We start from the raw sequence: 20,474 nt of genomic DNA, 5'->3' as shown, positions 1-20,474 counted from the left end.
TTGGTTGTCATAAACTTCACCCTCCTCTACGCCGGGTTGTTAGTCTTTTTCCAGCTACACAGGCTCAAAGCTGCGTGTCCCTGTTGTGTAGCTGCAGATGGATTTGTATTCTTGTTGTGGACTAAAGCAACAGAACACTGTGGGTGTTTGTGTGATTGCTGTCAATGAGAATATTTCCTCACACGAGCAGAATGAAGTGTTGATGACTAAAATCCACTCAGACCTATCACTGTTTGTCTTGTCATGAACTGTGTAATCCTTCCTCGGAAATTATATTTGTTTCCTACAAAGAGATTAAAAAAGATCTTTCTGAGTCCATGATTGCTTTTTGTTTCCGTCCGACAAAGAACAGCGTTCCTTTCTTCACGCTGGAGCGTCTAGTGGGCCTCCATGTTCATTATGTAACACGGCACTGACTTCACGCTGACGTCTTTATGCACACACACAAACACTACAAAATACTTGTTTCCTTTCCAGGAACAGATGCACAAAGCAGCAGAGCAGAGTCACACCGAGAGGGGTGGAGGGTGAGGAGGGGGGCGGCAGGTTCAACCGGATCTGTCACAAAGGGGGACGCCTCTCCGCTGTCCGTCATTTTCTATGACAGGTTTACATTGTGTACGATGTATTCTGTATGTGGTTCAACTCGACACACAGGAATAGCTATAAAAATACTAATGTCACACAACAATTCAGTTTTCAGCTTCCTGTTCTGGAAATGATTGAACAGTCGGTGTCAGTGATGGACTCGGGAAGCTTCAGATAACACGAGCTGCAGCCTTGACCCTGCGCACGAACGTTTCTCTGCAGCTGAAAATGTGCCGACTCTGCAACTTCTGAGTTTAACACAAAGTGAGCTGCACACAAAGCGTCGGGGAGTCTCCACAGCGGGTCTGGAGCACACGACCTGCAGCGGGCCAGTTCTTTCACCGCCATAAAGGGGATTTATGTTATTAAACGTAACCATGAACCTGAATGTGATCAAGGATAAAGTCTAATTGGTCCAACGTGCAGGCTGAGACGAGCTGTGCTGAGGGATTCTGGCCGTAGAGAAAGCTCCGATGTGTTTTCAGAGCTCGGCATGCAGACTGACGGTCGACATTTTAAGGATTTGTTATGTTTCCCAAAAAGTGGGCGTTGCCGCGTCGGTTCCCACGGTCGAGTTTCCTCAACTTGATTCACAGATTAATTAATATTTCATACACGGGAGCAAAGAAACACAAAATGTTGCTGTCTTTGTCATGTGTCTCTTTCTCTTCCTTGTGCAGCTCTTTGTGGGATTTTGTGTCTCTTTGAAGTCTGGGTCTCTCTTTATAGTCTATGGTTGTCTCTTTGTAGTCTTTTTGTGTCCCTTTGTGGTCTATATGTGTCTCTTTGTAGTCTTTGTGTGTCTCTTTGTAGTCTTTTTGGTCTCTTTGTGTCTCTTTGTAGTCTGTTTGGTCTCTTTGTAGTCTATGGTTGTGTCTTTGTAGTCTCTTTGTGTCACTTTGTCGTATTTTTGTCTCTTTGTAGTCTATAGTTGTCTCTTTGTAGTCTTTTGGTGTCTCTTTGTAGTATCTTTGTGTCTCTTTGTAGTCTTTGTGTGTCTCTTTGTAGTCTGTTTGTGTCTCCTTGTAGTCTTTTTGTGTATCTTTGTAGTCTTTATATGTCTTTTTGTAGTTTCTATGTGTTTCTTTGTAGTCTGTGTTTCTTTGGATGTGTTTTCACAGTTCTGCATGCAGACTGACAGTTGACATTTGAAGCAGTTGTTATCATTTCAAAAAGTGGGCGTTGCCGCACGGTTTCCCACGGTGGAGTTTCCTCAACTTGATTCACAGATCAATTAATATTTTTCTTTGTAGTCTGTGTGTCTCTTTGTTATCCTCACGTGTCTCTTACGTAATGCTGGTGCACAGTTCTGGTTGGAGGTGAAAGACTGGAAAGACGTTCGTGTGCCAGTGGAGATCCCGGTCAGTGATAGTGAGGACGTCTCAGAGAGCAACGCTTCCTCATCCCCTCACGCGGTGAAACATTAACCTTTACAACAGGGTGTTTCCTTTTGATCGTGAGCCAAACCTTTCAGGATGCCTGAGAGACTGTTTGAAGGGCACAATCACCCACGTCTCTCCTGCCAGTCGCCACTAATTTAACCCTAGAACACCAACGTCTTTACCCCTAGAACACTGATGTCTTTACCCCTAGAACACTAACGTCTTTAACCCTAGAACACTAACATCTTTAACCCTAGAACACTAACGTCTTTAACCCTAGAACACCAACGTCTTTACCCCTAGAACACTAACGTCTTTAACCCTAGAACACTAACGTCTTTAACCCTAGAACACTAACGTCTTTAACCCTAGAACATTAACATCTTTAACCCTAGAACACTAACGCCTTTAACACTAGAACACTAACGTCTTTTACCCTAGAACACTAACATCTTTAACCCTAGAACACTAACATCTTTAACCCTAGAACACTAACGCCTTTAACACTAGAACACTAACTCCTTTAATACTAGAACACTGATGTCTTTAACCATTGAACACTAACGTCTTTAACCCTAGAACACTAACGTCTTTAACCATTGAACACTAACGCCTTTACCCCTAGAACACTAACGTCTTTAACACTAGAACACTAAAGTCTTTAACCCTAGAACACTAACGCCTTTAACACTAGAACACTAACTCCTTTAATACTAGAACACTGATGTCTTTAACCATTGAACACTAACGTCTTTAACACTAGAACACTAAAGTCTTTAACCCTAGAACACTAACGCCTTTACCCCTAGAACACTAACGTCTTTAACCCTAGAACACTGATGTCTTTAACCCTAGAACACTAACGTCTTTACCCCTAGAACACTAACGCCTTTAACACTAGAACACTAACTCCTTTAATACTAGAACACTGATGTCTTTAACCATTGAACACTAACGTCTTTAACACTAGAACACTAAAGTCTTTAACACTAGAACACTAACGTCTTGAACCCTAGAACACTAACGTCTTTAACCCTAGAACACTGATGTCTTTAACCCTAGAACACTAACGTCTTTACCCCTAGAACACTAACGTCTTTAACCCTAGAACACTAAAGTCTTTTACCCTAGAACATTAACATCTTTAACCCTAGAACACTAACGCCTTTAACACTAGAACACTAACTCCTTTAATACTAGAACACTGATGTCTTTAACCCTAGAACACTAACGTCTTTCATCCTAGAACACTGACGTCTTTAACCCTAGAACACTAAAGTCTTTTACCCTAGAACATTAACATCTTTAACCCTAGAACACTAACGCCTTTAACACTAGAACACTAACTCCTTTAATACTAGAACACTGATGTCTTTAACCCTAGAACACTAACGTCTTTCATCCTAGAACACTGACGTCTTTAACCCTAGAACACTGACGTCTTTCATCCTAGAACACTAACGTCTTTAACCCTAGAACACTGACGTCTTTCATCCTAGAACACTAACTATATACACATACATAATCTGTATGTTATATAACATGCAGGGAGGCAGCGTTGCATCTTGACTCGTGGAAGCAGAAGTTGGAACCAGTCCTTCCAGTTCTCCCACTGCCTTCAGCATAAACTTTCTGACTTTTTTATGTTTATTTGTTCTTTACCTACTTCGTAGTATTGAAGGAGTGACGTAGAGACGCCGTATATGTCTCTGTCAACCTGTCAATCACCTTGTAGCCCCGCCCCTAGAGGATCCCCTGCTTTGTGGTCTGTTTGACTCTAGATGACATTATTTGCTAAATGAACTTCATGCTGTATTGAAGAAGACTTTTTATCTGATAGTTTAAGTACATTTTACTGATAATACTTTTACGTCTGTGTTTTAAACACAGTACTTTCTTCTGTAAAGAGTATTTACGTTCGTCTCCTGCTATAATATCTAATATCTAAGCAATAGATCATGTCGGGACTCTTGTTTCCATCACGACTGCAACAACGCTGACTCACCTCAAACATGTGACCGCGAGTATCGAACGCCTGGCAAACAGGAAGTTGTTGAGTCACTCCTAATAAAGGCACGCGCACTTATTTACTAATAATTAATAATTTAAACTATGGAGTTCAGCGTCCATGTAAACAGATTAAAAACATGTAAACACAAACACAGTGATGAGCAGAGGAGGAGGAGCCTCGTGACCTCAGCGTACGCAGAAGAACAAATCTTTTCCCAGATCCATGCCACGTTGCCCCGCTGCGACCCGGCGGCTCGCTTCCCTCTGCACTCCGCAGCTTTCTGGCACCTCGCCCCGCCGGGTCAATATTGAGTCGCTGATGTAAAGTTCCTCGCGGATGTTTAAACAAGATGGCGGACGTCAGCCTGCAGCGAGAAACCTGCTCCTCTCTCTGCCCTCTCTTGACTTTACTTTATTTATTTGTTGTGGACATTAGAACTCATAACTATCCATGCTCAACAAACAGATGCACTGTCTTGAGTGTAGTGAAACGCTCTTTTCCAACACAGGAGGCTCTTCAAAACAATATAATGAAATGTGATGAAAGAGAATACATCCACCGATACACACACAAAGTAAACGTGTGTGTTACACGTTGATTATTACCTTGTTGACATTTGAAAATAAGTTGTCATCTTAAATAGTTTACATTCTTCTTCTCTGCCTCCTGATCCTGTTGTTGAAGCACTGGCCCTGCATGTTGGCACGGGAAACCCCTTTAGGACACGTTCAGACATGACGCCCCTCTCACCACACAGACTGTCATGTGTTCATATGGATTGTCATGTGTTCATACAGACTGTCATGTGTTCATGTGCGACAGAGGAAGACAGGAACTGTGACATGAGGACATCATTATAAAACATGGAGTGGATTAGTAAAGAACTATTAAATTATAAAAGATACATAACTTAGTGATTGTTGAGGCAAGCAGTGACGACTTAGAGGCCCTGGCGGCCCAGTGGTGTGTGTGTGTGTGTGTGTGTGTGTGTGTGTGTGTGTGTGTGTGTGTGTGTGTGTGTTAGAGCAAAGTGGAGCAGGTGCCCTACAATCACGGACTTTGATCGAGATGAAGAGGAGTTCTGTGTTTGACCTCTGACCCTCTCTGATGTCATCATGGATCTTTATTGGATCTTTATTTAAATGAGGGAGGGTTTGAGGTGAGAGACTGAAACATTTACCTCATTGTGGTGTTGAGCTTTTAAATATGAAATCATTGAGATCTTTAACTATCCCACACATCTTTAATATGCTCGATAGTACATCTATAATTCCTGATATGATATCTGTGTGTTTGGTGGTACAAGAAGGAGGGAAGGAGGGAAAAAATACATTTGTGTTTAAATCAACAAATAATCTTTTATAGTTTTATCCATTGAGACAGCAGAAGAATACGAGCGTTGTGTTTTATGTTGTCAGAGCTGGAGTAAGAAGTTAGGCGATGCTGCCTTCAAAATAAAAGCACACAAAAGAACAGCAAGCAGAGCATTTAACGAGTATTGAGCTATTACAAAATAAAAGTGGACTGAGACTCATTGATTCATTAATTCTCATTATAGATCATGATAAAAGCACAAACATATTATAATGAAGTCTATTATCAAAAAAATTGAATCAATTACCTGTGTTTAAACAACATTTTACAGGCAACCATCCTGTAATTTGAAGGAAATGACTGATGACAACAAATAATAATAATAATAATAAGTTTCATTATTAATTATCAATCATTATATTCAACACTACTTTGTTGACTTGAGATGCTTCTACATCTATTTATTTAATTTTTCATTACCAAATAAATAATTCATGCACTGTTAACATGTAAATTATCAGGGTAGAACTTTGTTTTGAAAACCCAGTATGTCCCTTTAAACCCAGTGTTTGTATTGTTATAATTATTATTGATATAGTTATTTATTCATTGAATTTCAGATTTTGTTCTCATCGTATTGATTGATTTTATTATTCTGTTTGATCGAGTTTGCCTTATTTTGTTAATCTTATTTGTATCTTATCTATATCCGGCTCTTGTTGATCTTTCTGTTGTTGTATTAACTTTGTTTGTCCTTTAAAGAATATAATGATGGAAAAAAAGTTTCTAATAAGGAATACATTATTAACTCTTGTTTAAATGGAGCTTTGATTTCAACACATTCATCTTGTACATATAATAAGTACACATTGATGACACGCCTGTAGAATAAAACAATATGACGACCCAACAGGTGCTTGTTGTTGTGCAGCCTTTATTTTGAAAAGCCTCACCAGAAGTTGGCCATCTGTTGTGAACTGAGGAAAAGGAGGAGGAGGAAAAGGGGGAGGAGGAGGAGTTGTGTGTCCTCGTTAAAGACCAATGACACGACAGGTAGCAACAGGTGAGCCCAAACACTCGCGCGTACAAGCACGCGCACACAGGGAGCGCGAGGGAAGAGGAGCAGAGAGGCTCCTGGGACCAGAGAGACTTCAGACGGAGAGGACCCAAAGGAGGACGACTGGATTATTGTTGAGAGATTAAAACCCGGAGAAACAATTCAAATATACATTAAAGAAGAACTTTATGGAGTTACAGTGTGACTCCAGAGTTTAAAACCGCTGACTACAGGGTCCAAGGGAGCCGACGCACCTGCTGCTGATCGACGTGGAGCCGTGACCCGCCGCAGCTTATCTGGATACAATGTCGCCTCCGCCGCAGTAATGGTTCCTCTCACCCTCCGCAGCAGGAACTAGACCCGCGTCTTTGTAGCCGTCCTTGTCTCTCGTCAACCCCGCTGCGCCGCGGCACCATGTCCGGCTCGGAGGGCCTGCGGCCGGCGTCGTCCGGCCGGAAGCCGCTGGGGAAGCTGGCCTCGCGGCTGGAGGAGGTGAAGAACCCGTGGCGGCAGGTGTCCACGCTGGAGCTGAGCCACAACGAGGCGGCGCGCCTGGCCACGGACGCGCTGCTGGAGCACGGCGAGCAGGAGTACCGGCGCGTGCTCACCGAGGAGCGGGAGCTCAGCTTCCTGTCCCCGCTGGAGGTGCGCTACATCGCGGAGCAGCAGGCGGCCAAGGCGTGCGCCTCCTCCGAGAGCAACGGCGGACCCAACGACAGGGACTTCGGGGACCTGGACGCCGTGTCCGACCTCAACTCCGGGACTTACTTCCCGATGATGTCCGACGACGAGCCGCCGATGCTGGAGCTCGGCTGGCCGGACTCCCCGGCGAGGTACGGGCCGTCCGAGACGCAGATCTACTTCCAGAGGGACAAGAGCCACAACGTCAAGGACCTCATCCGGTCTCTGGTCAACAGAGCCAACAAGGTCTGCTGCTCCTCTCGCTGCACTCACCACTGTGCCGAGTTATGCATTCACGACAAGAGATTTATATGTACACAAGTTATACATACGAGATTTAATATCGAGCTATACATACTAGATTTATATATAGAGAAGTTATACATACTAGATGTAACATCAAGTTATACATACTAGATGTAACATCAAGTTATACATACTAGATGTAACATCTAGTATGTATAACTTGATGTTGCATCTAGTATGTATAACTTATACATACTAGATGTCTAGTATGTACTATACAGATAGATACATAGATACTATATAAATAAATACTATACATATATACTATATATAGATACTCAAAGATAGATACGATATGTGTATAAAAAGTATGTGCAGTGTATTAAACGTATATAAAGTGTATATACAGTATATATAAAGTATACAGTGTATATACACGGTATATAAAGTCAACACAGTGACTAACTAATCGATGAAGCGGTGCATGTAGTATGAATCGATGAAGCGGTGCAGGGTTATTGATGAATCTTCTTGCAGTTTGACAGGATGTATCGCTCCCCGTGGTTTCATAGTTTTATTTTGATGAATACTACATGTGAGGAGAAGTATTCCTTAAAGCTGGCTTCATGCTCAGACACCATGTACTTGTCTAATACTGAGCATCGGGCTTCTTAGAAACACCTGAACACACACTGTTACATCAGTATGATCCCCTCTGCTGACGGCCGGATGCTTCTCTCAGTTTCACAGTTTGACGCGACTAGTTTGCAGCCAATCGTGGTCCAACAAGCACATTTACACACAAGTGAGGCGTGGAAAGCTTCAGCCTCACGCTCGCTCAGATCATCTGATGCTTATGAAACAGTTGAAGCATTGAGGGTCAGACACACGAGTTAAATGATGAAAGCAAAAGAAGAGGCAGCTTGTGAAAATGGTTCCACTTTAACATGCAAAACATTTGCATATTCATTGCGTGTTTCTGTCCTCATGACAAGCGACGCAGACGTCTCCCTGCTGGTTTCAGTTTTCCATGATCACCAGCTGAGTGCGCTGGTTTCTCTCTCCAGGGGTTTCCACTGCTTAAGCAGCCGACGTGTCGCCTTTGATCAGCTGTTCTGAACTCGCTGACCTCGGCTCACGGGCCAGAAACCCTCAAACTCTCTGATCAGCGGATTAGAAGACGGTGGACACGAACATGTGAAACAGCCCTTCCCCCGTTTGTAGTAGCCAGACATCCGGACGGAAAAGGGACACAAAATGACAGCTGCATCTTTGCAGCTGCATTTTTGCGTTGTTGTTTTTTGTCTTGTTGTAGTTGTTTTGTGTCTCTTTATCGTCTCTTTTTCTCTCTTTGTAGTTGTTGTGTCTCTTTGTCGTCACTTTTTGTCTCTTTGTCGTCACTTTTTGTCTCTTTGTCGTCACTTTTTGTCTCTTTGTCGTCACTTTCTGTCTCTTTGTCGTCACTTTCTGTCTCTTTGTCGTCACTTTCTGTCCCTTTGCAGTCGCTTTCTGTCTCTTTGCAGTCGCTTTCTGTCTATTTGTAGTCTCTTTCTCTCTTTGTAGTTGTGTCTCGTGGTAGTCGCTCTGGCAGAGAGGATGCTTTAAAACAAAAACAGACCTTCCACAGTGAACGTCTGCAGGTCAGTGACGCGACCACAGAGCAGTGAATCAGAGTCATGCTGCACACGAGTCACCCACGCAGACACTTCCCTTCTCTCAACGCACCAACAGACAGTTAAATGTCTACGTCTGCTAATAAAAGACTTTCCAAGCTATTTAAACCCGTTAGGAAATATTCCATGAAATCTAGAGAAGCTGGCGGCTCCATGGCTGCAGCGCGCCTCCTCTCCTCTCACCGCTGGGCCAGAACCACGAGTCTGGTTCTCATGGCTCATGTCAGTGCAGAGACGGAGACTGATTGTCTATTTGTTGCTGCTCTCACAATGTGCAGCGCTGCCCCGAGCTTCAAGAACAAGTGTGTGTGTGTTTTACGCACACAACATTCACGTGTTTACTCGTTTAAGGTTTCCTGCGCACTCCAACTGTCGTTCCCTTTTTCTTTCTGGGCAAAATGTCCAACTGCATCTGAAGTGCCGTCAATCATCTTAAAGAATGCGATGCTCACGTTGCACGCTTCATGCGCGCAATGCCAGAGGGCATCGATCCGTCTGCACACGCAGCCGTGTGTGCGTGTGTGTGTGTGTGTTGCGTAACACCAGCTGTGTGCAGGGTCCCGTTTGCAGTTCAAAAGATTCCTGAGACTGTTCTTCGGAGCCTCTTTTTGTCTCTTTGTAGTCTCTTTCTGTCTCCAGTAGTTTAGCAGTAGTTTAGCAGTAGTTTACCAGTAGTTTAGCAGTAGTTTACCAGTAGTTTACCAGTAGCTTAATGTGTCAACGCATCGCCTGGAGGAAAAAGTGTTCTCTTGGGACCCCACAACCGGATCCACGAGTTCACAAGAAAGACGTCACTTCTGAAGCAATAATTATCTTTGAGTTGTAAATCATGCGAAACATAAATATTATTATATAGAGGTAATTAAACCACCACCTGTTGTTTTTAACCACAGAGTCTTACAGTTTGTCTCTTTCTTTGGTTTTGTGTCTTTTACATGGATGAAGGAATCAGAATGGAACGGTTGCAGAATGTAAATATCTTTCATTGTGCAAACAAACCCTGCGTTAACGCAGGATTCATACGCAGTGTGACCAGTGGATTTTCATGGCTTTTTACAATTTTTAAAAGTCATGGACAGGTGGTTTAAGTTCATGGAAATCCACTGGTCACACTGTGTATGAACCCTGGTGGGCTCTGACCCTCTGTGTGGCGGTCCTGTGTCGCTGCAGGTCATCGCGCTGGTGATGGACGTGTTCACGGACGTGGACCTGCTGTGTGACCTCATGGAGGCGTCCAACAAGCGCCGAGTGCCCGTCTACATCCTGCTGGACGAGAAGAACCTGGACAGCTTCACGGACATGTGCTCCGCTCTCGACATTCAGAGCTCACACATGAGCGTAAGTACAGAGAGCTGCTCGTATCACTCCTCGTATCACTCATTGTGTCACTCCTCGTATCACTCATAGTGTCACTCCTCGTATCACTCATTGTGTCACTCCTCGTATCACTCCTCGTATCACTCCTCGTATCACTCATTGTGTCACTCATTGTATCACTCATTGTGTCACTCCTCGTATCACTCATTGTGTCACTCCTCGTATCACTCATTGTGTCACTCCTCGTATCACTCCTCGTATCACTCATTGTGTCACTCCTCGTATCACTCATTGTGTCACTCCTCGTATCACTCCTCGTGTCACTCATTGTGTCACTCCTCGTGTCACTCATTGTGTCACTCCTCGTGTCACTCATTGTGTCACTCCTCGTATCACTCATTGTGTCACTCCTCGTATCACTCATTGTATCACTCCTCGTATCACTCATTGTATCACTCCTCATATCTCCTCGTATCACTCCTAGTATCACTCATCGTATTTCTCCTTGTGTCACTTCTTGTATCGGTCCTCATATCACTCTTTGTATCGCTGCTTGTATCACCTCATATCACTCCTAGTATCAGCTTAGTGTCACTCCTATCGCTAGTGTCACTCCTATCGCTCCTCATATAATTTATTGTATCGTTCCTCATATCACTTCTTGTATCGTTCCTCGTGTCAATCCTCGTATCACTCTTTGTATCACTCCTTGTGTCGCTCCTCGCATCACTGAGTGTCCGTGAACGCATCCTTTGACTGAAGGCCGTGAAGCGAGTGTTGCGTAGAAGCCTCTCTGCTCCGTAGAAAGAGTTTCACTCCGGGCGTCTCGTTGTCTCCACACTTCACTTCTAGAAGTCACACTGCAGCGTGAGAGGAATGTCCTCCATCTTTCTCAGCCTTTTCGTCTGCTGTCCTAGAACATTAACGTTCTGCTGAAGTGTCGTTGAGCAACAAGATAATAATGTAAGGTTTACTGTACGCTTTGGGATTGTCATTGTTAATTTAAATACTACATTTTATCACTTTTTACTGTTTACACACACATTTCACTACATTTTTGCTCATGAACATTTGGTTTCAAGTCACGGAAATGCATTGGTCGAAATGTGTATGAACCCTGGCTACCTCTTCCTCCTCCATCATCATCGTCAGCGGTGTTCTCAGCCAGGTGACATGTTCATGTTCACAGCGATGAATCATCTCTCACTTGCAAATGTGAATTCTCTGCATGTGGATTTTATTAGTGCCCAGAACATGAGCTGCAGCCAAATGCTCTGCAATATAAATAGACATGCAAATCACGTTTACGTAAGAAAAACCTTGAACTTTGTCGGCTTGGAGGACAGAAATGACTGTTTCCTGTTTCCTGTTCTGTCCGGAGTTCAGTCGTTTTTTTCTCACGAAGCAACGGTAATTTCAGAGCTCGGTGGTTGTAGGTGCAGGACAGTAATCAGGGCGGCAACCAATTAGTTCATTATCCATTCATCTGTGTGTGTGTGTGTGTGTGTGTGTGCAGAACATGCGGATTCGCAGCACGTGTGGCGACACGTACTGCACCAAGAGCGGCAAGAAGTTCACCGGTCAGGTCCTGGAGAAGTTCATGATCATCGACTGTGAAGAGGTCATCGCCGGGTCTTACAGGTGAGCCACGCACGCACACACACGCACACACACGCACACGCACACGCACACGCACACACGCACACACACACACACACGCACACACACGCACACGCACACGCACACGCACACGCACACACACGGGACCGGCCATCAAACCGGCTGGCGGTGGAATGAAGGGCGAGGTCCTCCAGCGAGGCAAATGTTTTCTTATCACCTGAGCGCTATGCTCCCTCCCTCCTATGCTTTCTCCTTCCTATGCTTCCTCCCTCCTATGCTCCCTCCCTCCTGGTTCCTCATTCCTCTGATATTAAAAGGCATTAATCTGCTGGTTCACACGTTGGAATCCGGGGAGTTCCCGATGCAGTTTGTTTGGAGACAAATAAATCGGCTCTGATTTACTGATATTTATCAATGAATTAATGTAAAACAGAATGTAACCTTTCTAATAATTGCATGCATTGGAAAGATAAAGCCTGAAGTTAAACTTCATCACTTTCATATTGAGTGTTCATAAGCACCATACTAACATGTAACGGTTTATACCACTTTGATGCAGTTGTAAAAAGTGTGTTTGTAACTATAACTCCTCACCCATGAGTTAAATCTAGTTAAAGCCTCTGAGCTTATCTGAAGTGGATAACATGACTTATATTATGAGGTGAATTGCCTCCTTCCTCATGAAAGGAAACTTTATGATTGAAGATCATCTGAGGGCGTGCTCTGATCAGACATCCATTCCAACATAGCAGGAGTTTAACTGGGAGGTGAATCATGAGCGCCGAGTGATTTACGATGACAGAAGCCGTCCTGCAGGTTCAGTCTGGCTGCTGGAGAACAAACAGCTCGCAGCACGAGCAGCTCGTCTCCAGGAGGACGGGACGCCCGACCCGGATGTGATGCTTCTCTCTGCTCTGAGCACGCCGTCGTCTCTGCATAGATTATGAGGAATTATGTTTTATTGTCGCTGTTCGGTTCCAACGCATTCTCAGCGCGGTGACTCATCGTCGGCCAGGAACATGTTAATGATTTGATCTGCAGGTTTATCAGCTGGAGGTGGACGGAGATGAGTTACACAAAAAGCTGACGTCTGGAGTCACGTGTTGTGTTTCGTAATTTGCAGTTTAGTATCAGAGTAATTTTATTAATTTATTATTCCTTCTCTAGTAAACCGAGTGCATCTCTGGAGTCTTTTATTATTTTTATCCATCGTCATCCCTGGTGGTCAGGAGAGAGAATGCAGCTTCAACACATGAAGCATAGACTTCTATACAACCAGAGGAGTCGCCCCCTGTTGGTCAGTGGCGAGAATGCAGCGTTAACACATGAAGCATGGACTTCTATACAACCAGGGGAGTCGCCCCCTGGTGGTCAGAAGAGAGAATGCAGCTCTAACACATGATGTTACTCAGATGCCACGGCGTCTGGGCGCCTCAGTGACAGCTGCTCTAATGCTGCACGCTGGCCCTTTTTTTAAAACGGCTTCACTGACATGTTTCAGCTCACTGGTCTCTCATGTCGCGTCCCCTCTCCAGTTTCACCTGGCTGTCGGCTCAGGTGCACAGCAACATGATGATGCATTTCTCGGGCCGCATCACCGACAGCTTCGATCGGGAGTTCCGCTGTCTGTACGCCGACTCCCAGATCATCGACTGCTTCTTCAACCCAGAGGACGAGGGGGCGCCGTACTACCATCCGTACCAGGCCACCATGACGCCCGGCGCCATGGGGCTCGGCCCGGTCCCGGGACTGGATCTACTCTCGGACAGGTACCACGCTGCAGGCGCCTCCTCATCGAATACGTGCTCGTTTTTTATACAGCACAGATAGATGAATGTTGGATGAAGCCAGGCTTAAAAGTATTGTTTCACTTTCTTGACACGTTTTATAGAAAGAACTATAGATATAATTTGCATCCCTCCATAAATCAGAAAATACTGTCAACAAACATTACATTAACATGTTCATGTTTGAAATAGTATTTTCCTACATGAAATGCCCAAAAAGCACATTTAATGGCAATATGTGTTTTGTTTTGTTTTTCAAACAACGATAATACAAATATTATTTCATTACTCGTACTATAATTGCTTTCATACAACACCTGTTGAAACAACATAACAAAATGCTATAAATACTATAAATGGGAGACAAATCATAAAACAACTCTCTTCATTACAATTACATGAAAGCAAAGTAAAATGTAATAAATAAAAATATCACGCTTAAACCATATTTCATCAGGCTCCAATAATACTTGTTTTATTTAGTTTGCTGTAGTTTTTTGGTGGAACAGTTTATTCTGGTACTTGTACTGCATAAAACCTGGTGAAGCAATAGTCTGTGTACTGACCTTTGCCCCGCCCCCTCCAGCAGGCATAGGGACCGGGTGAGCTCTGAAAACTCCAGCAGCCAATCAAGTAACAGCGTGTCGAGTGTGAAGGCCGCGCCCGGGATGACCGCCAACACCGTCTACAAGGTCACTCAAAGTCACGACAAGAAGGAGTCCAACAGCAACGCCCACCTCAGCCCGGACAGGAGGGGCGGGGGGCTGACGCCGGCGCCGCAGGGTCACGTGACGCCGGGGTCACGGGTCACCGCTAACGGAGGAATCCACCACGGCGCGGCCATGGACCGGTCGCCGCCGCCCTACGGTCAGCCGGCGGGCGCCGAGTGGAGCAAGCCCAAACCCACGGACGCCATGCGGTCTAATATAGGCGGAGCCTCCTCCAAGTTCCAGGCGTTGGGCTTGTACGACCACAAACCGGGCATGTTCCACGGCAGCGGCGGCCCCAGCCAGAACCCCAAGGCCCCGACCGCGCCCTCCCCGGTCAACGACGGCAAACTCGCCCACCGGCAGAGGACGCCCTCCAACCCGTTCCTCAACAAACTCTCGGACCTCTTCCTGCCCTCCTCCGGCAAGGACAGCTACAACTTCCGGCGGTCGCCGTCCCCTCACGGCGGCCCGCCCTGGGGGGGGCCGGACCTCTCCAGGGCGGAGCCGGAGAGCCAGCAGAGCCCGCCGCCGCCGCCGCTCTCTCCCACCGTGCTCATGAACCGGCAGGACCAGAAGCGAATGACGCTGGGCCACAGCAAGCTGGACCTGGTGAACCAGTACAACCAGATGAAGTCCAAGCAGGTGTACAGCCGCTTCGAGCTGAAGACCTCGAACTGATGCGCGCAGACGCCACCGGGAGTGAGATGCGCTGTTGAGGATATTGAGGAGGCGTTTCTGTATTTGTGATGGACTTGAGAGCAGCTGCTGCTTCATAGACGCACGTCACTGTTTACCACGGTGAAGGGCAGACGAGGTCTTCAGACCGGGAGTGGAGACTCGGCCCATACGAGGGGCCCGAGTCCAGACTCTGCTTGACCTCCCGCCTCCAAGCTCTTCCTTCCTCCTGCGTTTCTCCAACGCGCACAGTCCTTCGTCTTCGCCGACGGGTCGGTGGTTCCTGGTGAAAATCCCGCCGTGGCGGCCATGTTGGCTCACAGCTGGAGTTTCCCTTTGATTCCCTAAAACCACGTTGCCTCTTTTATCCCGCGAGGAGCCTTCAGCGCAGCCGAGATGCGACTCTTTGTGGTGTTTACTCACAGGGGGGGAACGTTTTAGAAAAATTGATCTGTGACAATCCCCCTGTCAATATTAATGTTGCAACAAGTGCTACCTGAGTCATCATGTTTTCAAAAGGTATAATAAAAAAAACAAGTTACTGGCAAAAAGTCGGGAGAAAAGGTTTTAAAAAAACATTTAAAAAAATCAAACCGCAGCAGAAAATCATTCTGGAAGTTTTATTTGAGTTTTCAGAGCTGAAACTTCATTTACAAGAATCCTAAAAAGTCAAACTGAAATTTACATTATTGCCTTCAATAAACTGTTGCTTATTATGTGAAGAAATATATTACAGTTTTCTGGACATAATGTGAAAACCGCCCCTCAGCTTCCAGCCTGTTGACTGGCGTCTGAGGGGCGGAGCCTCTCGGAGGCGGAGCGATGCTTTTGTATGGTTTAGGTCTTCTGTCCCTTCGAACATTGCTGTTGGGTTTGTGTTTGGGTCAGAAGGTGAAAGTTAGCGTTAGCGTCAAGGTTAGCGTGCAAACATTAGCAGATGTTCCCACTGGACGTGACTTTTCTTATGCAACAATACACAATTTTTCCCGCGTTTTTGCTCGTAGATGCAGCGCTCTATGAAAGTTTAGAGAAGTCCCAATAAAAATGTTTGTATCTTTCCCGATTCCGATAAGTTGCGTGTCGACTCGACACCAAGCACCGATCATTCGCTGTGTTACTTTGAAATATTGCTAACCGCTAGCTCAATTGTCAGTGAGCTTGTGCAGGCTGTCACCAGATTTTGGGCGCACTAAATGTTTTAGCTAACGAGTTAGCCGCCTGGCGTCGTTCTCTCGGTTGAGCGTTGCACATGTGCAGTAGCGATCAGGATCTTGTGGAGTAACTCGGCTGAGCACAGACTCGCTCTCTCTCCGGTCTGGCGTTATCGGACATGGAACGAATTTCGGTTCCCGCTAAAGGAAACGGAGCAAATCTATAAATGTTCAACAATTGCAGACAGAAAAAAAGACAAATTCCTTTAAAACTTCAGGAAAGAAATATAAACGTGACCGAGAGAAACCGTATCTGTGATTTAAAATCCTCATCTGTAGAAACTCTTTGAATCCAATAAGGTTTTATACTTGTTAAACTTTCCAGAGCTTGGATAAGTTGTTTTTAATGAGAGAAACTGCACATTTTAGTGCACGCCCACAAAAATGCTCCACCAATCAAAAATCAGAAGAAGAGAAACGTATACATTTGATTAAAAAAGACATTTTAAAACCGTTTTCATAAGTGCACAGGTCAAAACAAACTATTAATACAAACTGTCTATCTCAGAAAACCATGAATTTAATGAATGCATCTTAACATGTTTGTTATTTGGTAGAAACTCATCTTTAAGGCTCTAAAGCGTTTCCTCTGATGCTTCCCGTAACTCTCCTGTGTTGCGTAACGCGTGCCTCGACCATCCTGCCTTAACGTTAACGATCTCATTCCAGACCGACGCCGCGTCTCTGTGAACACTTTGAACACTCGGAGACACTTTGAGGACGTTTCTGATGAAATATTTTTAAAATCGGACATCGACGTCGAGCCCTAAAAACGTTTCTTGATGTTTTTTACATTTGTTTTTCCTCATATTGTCATTTTTGTAATTCTTTTTCAGGAATGTAGATTTGTAAATAGACTGTGAATGAAAAAGGCATCAGATACAGTTGATGCCGACTGTTGTTGTTATTTCTGTGAAGATGTGCAGTCGTTCCTCGTCTCTGAACTACACGGCTAAAATCATCTGCAGTTCACTGTCGTCACAGAAGCAATAATTATTGACACGGATCAATTCTTTTTAATATGTTTTGTTTACTGTTCATTTCAGTTGGTATTGACGGTTTTGTTGTTGACAATTTGCCGTCATGGATTCATCTGTGACTCGTGTAAATATCGGTGTGTAAAGACAGGAAGTGGCTGTCAGGACTTTGGGCTATCGTTAAAGTAACACTTCTTAAGTGTTTTTATTTTTACTGGAGAATGTGAACGTTGCTTTTAATTTGTAAGATGAACACTCGAGGATTTTAATAAAACAAAGTTTGAAGTTAAGAGTTCATGTGTCGGTGTGTCTCCGTCAGCCGAGGAAAGAAGGTTTTTAAAGATGAAACGTTCTGAAAGCTGAAGAAGTCATTTTATTCAACATTTCATGCTTCAGGCAGAAACAATATGAACAATAAAACAACTACTCATTCTTAATAACTGGAGACAGGTTTCACGCACATGTTGACCAACGGATTTACGTGTCGAAATTTCCATGACTTATGACCATATTTACGTGACTTTGGAGAAAATTTCTATAATGTTTGACCCAATTTATGACTTTTAACCAAATTTTCATGACTTTAAACCAAATTCAATGACTTTTAACCAAATTTTCATGACTTAACTAAATGTCCATGAGCAAACTTGTGAAATTTGTGTGTAAACAGTAAAAAGTGATACAATTTAGTATTCAAACCAACAATGAGGATTCAAAGCATACAGTAAACCTTAAATGACACAAATGAATGAGACAATAGTTTGATCAAAAGAATAAACATTTATATAGACGCCTGTATGTATGCTGCTTTCTTTTAAAAGCATATTCATTATTTTAAACTAAATGAACGTCATGAACACATGAATATAACACGTTTACAAGACTTTTACTACACTTTTAGGGATTTTATGTTTTTCAAGGACTTTTCCAGGCCTGGAAATAACCATATTAAAACTCCATGACTTGTCCAGTTTTTTCATGAGCGTATGAACCGTGTGGAGACATTTATACATTACGCTCAATATTCAGTCGATGTTTTTTTTTAAATTTATTACATAAAGCATCTCTTGAAAGAAAAAAGCGATGCCAAGACCATCCTGTGGTTTCTAGGTCAGTGAAGCGATGGTGTGTGTGTGTGTGTGTGTGTGTGTGTGTGTGTGTCTCTGCACTAAGATTACACTTCCCCCAGAGAGCCGTCGTACAGGAGCTGTTCCTGTCAGGAAATCCGTCCCGGGGTCAGAGTCGCAGCATGAACAATGAGGCAGATATATGAACAAAACATCGTCCACGAGACTCTCCCTGAAACGTCCCAGAAGCGGACGGGACAATGAGCAGAAATCCAGCGTTCATCCACACGACCCCGGCTGCTGTTCGTTGACATGATGACGGTACGTCACGCGTGTTAGTGCAGGAAGAAGCTTTGAAGAGGTTCAATGTAAAGAGCTTCACCTCAACCCGTCACCGCTGTCTGAGTCCGGGCTGCACCGCTCTGGTCCTCATCATCCATCAACATGGTCCACCAGCGGCCCCTGTGGAAAAACGTCTCACCGCAAATGTGCAAACTGGCACAAATCGTTTCAAATTGTGTGACTGTGAGTGTTATTGTAATGTGTGTGTTGAGTTTGAATCGAGTGTAAATGTCTCTATGGAAGCCAATACAATAAAGTCATAATTATGAGATAATAAAGTTGAAATTCTGAGATAAAAAGTCATCATTATTAGATAATATAGTAATTATGAGATAAAGTAATTCTGAGATTTAAAAACATCAGAAAACAAACATCAAAAAAAATTGTAGCTGAAACATGCTTCCATATATCTCTGTTGTCGTCACAAGGGAAACCTGCTAGCGGGTTGTTGTGATGCTCTGAGGCTTGTGTGTGTGCTTTTTTTTACCATCGCTTCTTCGCCTCGTTGGCGTCTGTTTATTGACTTCACCTGTAATCTACTCGCCCGAATAATTCCCAACTCTTTTGCTGTGAACGCAGCATGAGAGTCCCAGAGACGTGCCGAGCGCCCAGCAGGAAGACTTTGAGCAACCGTCTGCGGGTTTGATGCTTCGGTATCGTAGAGCGGGTGTTTAGAAGACCAGATAACAGTGACACACAAGGCGCTCGGAGCTGTGTGGGTCTGCCGGTGGTTTGTAGGACAGACGAGGTAACACAATCCTCCCGCTCGTGTTTCAGCGCTGCTGGCTGCAGTGACGGCCGGCTGGAGAGAGTGAGGGACTCCGGGAAGAGATCCCTGCAGCTCCAGAGACACGAAGACTATAAAGACTGGAGTCATGTTACTCTCTCTGGGGGAAGTGAAAGCATCATTTATTACCTCAACCTCACGCAGCAATCCAGCTGCTGCTGGGAAAATGTGTCCCGTGGATTTGGTATGAGTTGTTTATGTTGTACGGGCATGATATTTACATACGGTGGCCACTTTATTAGGTACACCTGTATCATGATGCCATACTCGGTCACTTTTCATCACTGGGGTAGTGATGGTGTGAATCGAATCCTGAGCTGCTTCTAATATTGTGTGCACCTTTTATGTGTTAAAAATACATGTTGACAACCTCTCAGTACCACACCACCTTCAACTATGACCGCAGTAATAAAGTTAGCAAACAGTAACGCGTGCGGAGAAATAAGCGAGTGCAAAGCAATTATTTCTTTATTTTTTTTGATCTGTAAACTTCATCACTACAATCCTAGCATCGTTCCAGCTGCCTCCTCGTCTTTTACCTGCGTGGGGGTCCTCGCCTGCTGCCTGCAGGACCAATTAAACGCGTCCACCACTGTGGACACCTGCAGCGTGATGGTAGTCTGCCTAGCAACCGGTCTCTGCCGGGGGAGCGTCACCCTGCGGCTGCGCTTTGGGGGGCCGATGTGTGACCGTGACCTGGAGACAGCTCGTGTTCGTGTCTCTCACATGCACGCGGGCTCTAATGAAGCGCACATCACTTCATTTTTGACCTGGCGGTGACGTCGTTGCTGAAGATCAAACATGGACGTCCACTGTGAGCGGCGGAGCGTCCTGATTGGACGCTGCAGCTTTTCCTGCTCTGAGACTCTTGAGGGTTGTGCATCTGGACGTAATCTTCAGGAAGCAGCGTTGTTCCTCTCGGAGCTATTTCTGCTTCATACAGTATCAGACCTTGTGTGTGTGTGTGTCTGTGTGGCTGTGTGTAAGTGTGTATGTGTGTGTTTTGAACTGGGTTCGTCCCTTGACTCC

General features: G+C 44.7%; 1 protein-coding gene across 1 annotated transcript; it reads left to right on the top strand.

Annotated features, from left to right (window-relative positions):
* Positions 1-6,766: 6,766 nt before the first annotated feature.
* Positions 6,767-17,504, top strand: fam83c (family with sequence similarity 83 member C). Its single transcript, XM_068593964.1, has 5 exons — positions 6,767-7,279; positions 10,123-10,290; positions 11,786-11,910; positions 13,425-13,658; positions 14,263-17,504. Exons 1-5 carry the CDS (start codon positions 6,767-6,769, stop codon positions 15,062-15,064), a joined length of 1,842 nt encoding a protein of 613 aa, XP_068450065.1. The 3' UTR covers positions 15,065-17,504.
* Positions 17,505-20,474: the final 2,970 nt, after the last annotated feature.

The sequence above is a fragment of the Clinocottus analis genome, unplaced genomic scaffold, assembly GCF_023055335.1.
Source record: "Clinocottus analis isolate CAN_PGR_092001 unplaced genomic scaffold, fCliAna1.0.p SCAF_3, whole genome shotgun sequence".
Classification (NCBI taxonomy): domain Eukaryota; kingdom Metazoa; phylum Chordata; class Actinopteri; order Perciformes; family Cottidae; genus Clinocottus; species Clinocottus analis.
The sequence above is the reverse complement of the archived record's forward strand: the minus strand, read 5'-3'. Positions and strand labels throughout refer to the sequence as shown.